The following is a 7422-nucleotide window of genomic DNA, read 5'->3' as shown; positions in this document are numbered from 1 at the left end:
TTCCGGGCGGAAGTGTTTACGAAATGACACTTCCGGTTTGTTTATTGACGGCTTTAATGAAATGATGTATCAAATAAATTAAGCAATCGATAGTAGTAACCAATATTAGCAAGCAATCAATAATAGAAATAAGTTTTTTTTTGTGTGTTTGAGAAATAAAAGAAAGAAGTAGAGGTCTATGTAATATAACCATGTGCATATCTGACCCAGAATAGGCTGCTGAAAGATCTGTTGGAAGCTCACCCAAAAGCCTCACAAGTGACCTGTTGGGACTCCTATTCGGATGAAAGGAGAATAAAAGTGTTCATAACCAAGTATGAACTGTTAAACCAGCTTAGTCATTCAAAGGAACAACAAGTCATTTTTACCAACAAAAAGTAGGAAAGAATATTTATGAATGTGGTTGTTTATTATTTTAAAATTTTCCTATAAAGTGTAGTTCAAATGAGAGTCAAATTACTTTGTAGTCCTCAAATGAACCAGTTTATGCTCTATAGAGCGGGCCTCCCAGAAAGAGTCAGGTTGTCAGTAATGTCCGTTATAATGTGAAGAATCATTGGGAAAATGTCTTATAGCACCTTTAAGTGTGTGTGTGTTTGTGTGTGTGTATATATATATATATATATATATATATATATATATATATATATATATATATATATATATATATAAAATCAACTTCATAATTTTGTCACCTTAGTGTTATTCCCTCTAAGATTATTTTGAGTAAGTAAGTATTTTCATGCATGAGACAAAATGTAGATTGTTCAAGAATGTTAATTTTTAAACATCAGCTTCACACCAGTGAGGTAAATATTTTAAGTAAATATTTTTATGCATGAGAGAAAATGTAGATTGTTCTTTCACATTCTGTTTTTTTAAATCATATTTTTGTCAGATAAAAAAAAGTTGATTTCTGAAAAACTGAATGAAGAAGAATGCAGTGGGATCTTTTGAAAAATGTTAGATTTCATGCGAAGATGGTGTTATGGTAGGACTTGTCTTGACTAGAGGTCATACCTGCAGTTACAGAGGCAATGCTTGCACACTGAGAATACTGTATTCCTATGTTCCACACCATACAGAATGCATACAGTGAATAAGAAAGGGCCTGAGGAATATTAAGGAATATTTTCAATACAATACTATCTGTGTGAAATATTAATCTTTTAATCCAATTACCCGTAGCTCAGGGTCTATTTATAAAATTAAAAATAAAGTTGCAGCTTCTTGGTAATGAAACACTGTACTCCTTAATGCAGTAAAAATGCAAAAAAGTTATGTTTGGTTTTTATTCTTATATGTTTAACTGGCATTTGTATTACAATATAAAAGCAACAAAACAAGGCATGAAACATTCCTACATTCCACATAGTCCTACAATTTTATCTCTTTTTAAACAACATTTGAACCAAATTGTATTTTTCAGGTAACAATTCATCATCTAACTGTAACTTCAGTTCCAAATGATCAGAATGTTTAACCAAGTTATCATCGTTGCCATTAGATTAGCGTGCGGCTTAGGTATACTACCACAATCTATGTGAAACTAGGCAATAAAGCATGCATACATGTATGGCCCAAAAGCCTAGTTCTGTGTGCAGTAAAACAAAAAGACATGATGACAATAAAATCAAAATGAGTATTCTGCTTTTCATATGCAGTTAAAATAAGTACAGGATAATTAATAATGTTTTGATGTTGTTTTGTAGTTGTTGCTATCGAAAACAGAGACTAAAATCCAGTGAATAAGTGAGCAGACCTCCATGCCATCTAAAAGTGTTGGGCCAATTTAGGCTTTGCATTTCTCAGAGTCTTCGGCTGACGTCTTCTCCTCTCTTCCTCCAAATCGCTGACTTAGTTCAGTAGTTAAAACAGAACAACAGGATTTCTACGAGGAAGAAAAGTGAGTTGCAGAATCATGAACATCATGAAGCATTTCTCGCTTTCACAAACCTGTTCTGCGCATGGCGGTAACAATGATGGTTGATGACACATTACTGCAGTTGCGGACAGTGAAATAATGTCTTCCAATTTGAGAGTTCTCACAGTCAGTGCTCTGGGGCCGGCGGCCACTCCCTGGGCCAACCCACCTGCTGTGTGCTGGCGACTCTGCGCGACCTGGCGGCCAGCTCGGCCAGGGCGGTGGCCACGCCCAGTGCCAGGCCAAGCGCCAGCAGCAAGAAGATGCCCTTCAGGCTGCCGGCCTTCAGCGGGGAGGCCTGGGCGGCTTCCGGCGCACCGCAGCTGCTTGCCCACCACTTGCTGCGGAGGAAGTCGAGCTCGCCGGACTCACTTAGCTCCAGGATGGCCACGCTCAGATTTTTCACCATGGGAAAGCCTTGGAGCACATGCAAACATCACACAGACATGCCAGCGCAAATGCATTCAGTGACAGTGTTGAGCTGGAAATCACTGCAGCAGCAAAATGAGAACAGTTGGGAGGGTGGAAGCAGACATGGTTTAATCCTACTCTTAGGCTTCAGGGGACAACCAATCTCACAGATGGCATAATTCAGCTGACAATCAAGCTTACGCTGATTAGTGGGAAAGTGGCCCCAGATCCTTTCACTGGCAAAGAGAGCAGTGCCCATCACTGCTTTCTGTGCCAAGAATGTTAATTTTTAACCATCAGCCTCACACCAGTGCCTGGCGCTTCACGGGCCTGACGGCGACGCACCTAAAGGAGCGGCGATGCTGTAGCCCCTCATGCCAATGACCTCGGGACAGCGCGTGAGGTCGCAGTAGCGTGCCACAGCCAGATCCAGGGTCACAGACTCGCCAATAAAGGCGTAGTTTCCTTCCTGCACCTTGCGGATGCCCTCATCCATCGTCGGCACCCAGCTCTGCTTCCTCTCCATGTTCTCATAAATGCGCCGGTAGAGTGGAAGGTTGGAGTTCTGCTCGAACAACAGACAAGGACCGTGATAACTTGAGGAACCTGACTGATAGGTGTCACGGTGTCATAGAAACAAATTTATCTACTATATAACAAAGTGTCCTGTGATGATTTTACATGGGATGCATGCCCCTTTGCGGAATAAAGGTCAGAGGCCTTAGGTTGTTAATACAATAGTGAATTGTAGCACTGCTGGCACCTGCCTGCCTCTCCGGTTAGGAATGTGAGAAATCATGTTTCTGTTTCACAGCACTGGCATGCTGTTAGCGTCCAACAAGCTCATTCGCAATAGTAGCGTAATAAAATTAGACAGGAAAAAGCTATGAATTACTTCTTTTCATTGAAGGTTAGTAGCAGTGAAGTGAATAGCAGTGGACTGTAACTGCACACATTAGCCCACGCTGCCTTACCTTGAAGAAAGCTAGGGATGACGAGCTCCTGAGTGTGCCATACTCAATCACATTTTGGTTGGCAAGGTCTTCAAAGCTCTTTATTGCCACCTGCTTGGTGTCTGAGTGCATCCAGGAACTAAGGTTGGCAAAATAGCAGGCCAGAATCACTAATGAAAACAACCACCAAACGGCAGTAATCACCCGTCCTGACACAGCTTTGGGGTGAGGGCCAGCACCTGCACGAGATGTTAGAGTTAACATCAATGACATTCTTTTCAAGTTATTATTAGTCATCCTCACTTGGTATTATGATTAAACAATAAAAACAAAATGTGGATCATAACTGTTAGAATAACAGGAAAGCCTTTTATGGTCAGTGAATAAGTGTGTGTGTGTGTGTGTGTGTGTATTAACTGCACGCGATCACCTTGAAGGGTTAGGGCTCCGACAGTGTACCAGAAGCTGTATGAGAGTGTGAAGTGATTTTCCTCCGTGTGAGGTTGATTCCATTCACATGGGCTGATGCTTCACAAAACCCATCCAGTTGCACAAACACACAACATCGATTTTCAGCCATATTTTAATAATAACCAAACTCTCTCTGTAATAATGTCCTCTATAGACCATAACTGGAGATAAGAAAGAGAGGAGTGTGAGTGCCTCTTACCGAGCTACCAAATAGATACAGAAGGAGGTTAACAGATAGGAGACCAGTATGCTCATCCACATCTCGATGGAGAAGAGGTTTAAAAAGCTAAGGTACTGTGAGTCATCAGAGGCCATGTCCTTCTTCATGACAAAACTGATGCCTGTTTGCATGAAAGGTTTGGTCATGTCCACGACTGTTTCCCGAACAGCAATGAGGGTAAGAGGTGCTAGGGCCAGGTCTGCCTCCTAATGAGAACACACACATACACACACACACAAATACATGGGATATTGGTTATTTTCACTAACGTGTGCCTTCATCTGAGACATGTTAAAATGGCAGTTTTAGCTGATTGACATTGTGATGACCATCATAGTGTGGTGGTGTCTAAGGGAATCAGACATTTTAAACACTCTGTACTATTACAGTGTGTTTTGTTTTGGTATTTCAAAATGTATAATTTTTAGGTGGATATACTCACCCCTCTCACAACCTCTCCAATCATGCCTATCCAGTTGCCGCGATCGTCTTTTGCCCCAAACTTTCCGTCCTTTACCAGGTGAACGTTGTACTTGAAGCCTACTTTATTGGCGAGCTTAGAAAGCAATTCCATACAGTAGCCTTCGAGTTCAGATCCTTTGCTCATTGTGTATGGTTCTTGCTGACAACAGAGGTCAGTGTTCATCAGTAATTATAATCATTGTTTCATTACTATTCAGAAATGGACATCCAAATTTAGGGCTCTTCACAGTGAAACTAAATGTAGTCCTTCAGTGCACAGTGCCTACCTTAATAGTTGTCACCTTTAAGGGCTGTGGATCTAAGAATGACAAATATGTTATTAGGTCAGTCATACACCAGCTGACTATTCACTTTTACATTACTGCTATGCATTCATCTAAATGTTTAATAATTACACCCAATCTCATTTTAACATAGTGTAGACTAATTTAATTTGAGGACCCAATCGAGTGCTAAACCAGTGATTAAATCTTAATTAAGAACCAGTGGAACAATACATGGGTATGGTAAACAAGTCATAATTTAGAGAGAGAGAGAGAGAGAGAGAAGAGAGAGAGAGAGAGAAGAGAGAGAGAAGAGAATAAACAGCTTCTCTTAGTCTGACAAGAGGCAGAAATCTTGTGAGACATTCTTGGCAGGAAATAGAGACTTTCATCAAACTGTGTTCTGCTCTTTGTACTCATCTTCACTCAGAAGGCAAATATCCCTAAAGTTTACCAGACAGGGACAATGACTCGGTTGTGCTGCTGCTCTTCGCAGCCCAATCACAAGCTTCATGGCCACTTATCGTGCTTTAAACGAATAAGTTGTTTTAAAAAGGACTTGGAGGAAGATAAACAGTGCACTGTTGTGGAGCTCGTGGTACCTCCCGGGGTGGAACGGATGCATGATCCAAGTGTGAGTGTGTTCCAACAGCCTGACAAAGAGACACCAGCGAATGATGGGAAAGTGGCCTCCTTTGAGTGCTCCGTCTCAACTGATTCTTTCCCTTTTAGCTGTTGTTGCTATTCTTAACACTTAAGATGAACAGTGTAGAGGAAAGGTCTTAAATCACAAGCAGCAAAAGGAAAAAGAGCACCTGGGACTACAGAGTCATTCACAATCGATAAATGGAAGAAAGCGATGTGTATTCAGCGCTAATCTCACGTTTGTGTTTACATTCGGAAAGTTGATTTATTATGCGCTGATTTACTGTGATGCTGAGGGAAGTTTCTGGAAGATTGCCGCCTTTCTCAAGTTTCATAAACAGAACTGTTTCTGGAAAAACTCATTTTTATCAACCAGAAATACATCCGTTTTGATTACACCTTCATATACTCTAAATGCTGGGCCATTTTATATATTTTTGGAGTGAAAGTTTGCTTTGTGCATCAAAGGTCTTATACAAGGCTGAAAAAAACAACAACAAATGAGAGGGTGAAAACATTCCCTCCTTCTGTCATGTTCTACACTGCGTAAGTGTGAAGCGAGAGTGTTTCACTGAGGCGTGGACGTCCGTAGGAACCCGTTGGTCACACAACGGCACTGATGCCCAGTATCGTTTTTTTTTCTTCTCTCTCCTCCAAAATATGAAAAATGTACAAGCCATCAGAACCGCAGCCATGTCATAGCCTGCCCTGCTGCGCTCACTGCTTGGTTTGTGGGTGCTAATTGATTACTCACAGGCAATTAAAGCACGTCTGGCCGGGCCGCACGGGGCACTCAGATCGAGAGCCAGGTGGCCGCAGTGGTCAGGGACCGTGGCACTAACATGTCACGCGTACCTACATCCTGTTGGAAGACTTATGCTGGCTTACCAGATGAAAGGCGGTGACTTTAGGAAAGTCAGTTAAACGCAGCCTTTAATGTTCAGTGCTGCCTGTTTATGAGACTCTTGAGATATATCAAGGAAATATATGTTTCACACCACATGCAGGTCACATTTAATTTTTAGTTTTGCTTCCTTTTCTTGTTTTTACTTTTTTTCTTTCAAATTTGAATGATACCAAGTGTTATTTACATAAAGACAAAAAGTAGAATAGAACAGTTAAAAAGAAGTAAAAGCTAAGCATGTAGGTAAACCACAGTTATTCCTAGTGTATAGCGATCACACCATTGATTATGTCAGATTTGATATGGTTACCTGCGGTGCAGAGCACAGCTAACGATGCCGCAGTTAGCGAGAGGAGCCCCAGAGATGCCATTGTGCTGTATTCTGCACTCCACAAACGCACGTGCGGCTGAGCTTTTCAACACGTGATCCAAAGATCAGGGAGGAATGGCTCTTTGAAGTACGACACAGTTGATAGCACTACAAAATTTTAAAAAGAGAAGAAGCTACTAAAGGAGTTAAATGACTACTTTCACTATTTGATCTTAGAATGTGCCTGAAATCAATGTCAATTATTGTTCACAGTCTAATCCAGCTAACACTTGCAAATGCAAAAGGAATCACAGAAATGCAGATGGAATTGCAGACAGGAATATACAGGTCAAGGTGTCAAAATGAAAGACCAAGATTACAAGAACACGGCAAACTCACCCTTGTTTGTGATTAGCCTTCTTCCAGTGGGCAGACCATCTAGGTCTCTCAACATTTAAAGCATGTATAAACAGCTCAACATCAGAAACTGCCCAATGAGAAAGAGTGGGATGTTCTAGAAAGTCGAGGGAAAGGGGGTGAGAGACTGTAATCGTGAAATCTCCAGGGATTTGTGAGTACGGGAGGTGGGATGTGGAGCAGTAAGGAACTGGACACAAAACAAGCATGTGCTTTGAGTCTTTGTTTCAGAGACAGTGTTATTGCAGCTAAAATAACAAGGGAACACCTCAAAAACCAAGTCAAGTGAATACAAATACACAAATCTCCTATATTTGTCAAAGTGCTGCTACTTCTACTAATATCAAAATACTACTAATGCTACTGATGCTAAAAAACACTACAGCAAAAATCACTCAGAACATCCACAATTATTTAACAC

At 41.1% G+C, this 7422-nt stretch overlaps 1 protein-coding gene across 1 annotated transcript; it reads right to left on the bottom strand.

Moving 5' to 3' along the window:
- Positions 1-1257: 1257 nt before the first annotated feature.
- si:ch211-251b21.1 (uncharacterized protein LOC571720 homolog) lies at positions 1258-7093 on the bottom strand. Its single transcript, XM_035536506.1, has 10 exons — positions 6984-7093; positions 6585-6752; positions 4729-4760; positions 4422-4601; positions 3959-4185; positions 3719-3816; positions 3310-3527; positions 2681-2900; positions 2094-2341; positions 1258-1891 (listed from the first exon to the last, which is right to left on the bottom strand). The coding sequence occupies exons 2-10, from the start codon at positions 6643-6645 to the stop codon at positions 1793-1795; spliced, it is 1383 nt and encodes a 460-aa protein (XP_035392399.1). The 5' UTR covers positions 6646-6752; positions 6984-7093; the 3' UTR covers positions 1258-1792.
- Positions 7094-7422: the final 329 nt, after the last annotated feature.

The sequence above is a fragment of the Electrophorus electricus genome, chromosome 18 (genome assembly GCF_013358815.1).
Source record: "Electrophorus electricus isolate fEleEle1 chromosome 18, fEleEle1.pri, whole genome shotgun sequence".
NCBI classification, from domain to species: Eukaryota; Metazoa; Chordata; class Actinopteri; order Gymnotiformes; family Gymnotidae; genus Electrophorus; species Electrophorus electricus.
Note: the sequence above shows the minus strand (reverse complement) of the source record. Positions and strands in the feature narration are given on the sequence as shown.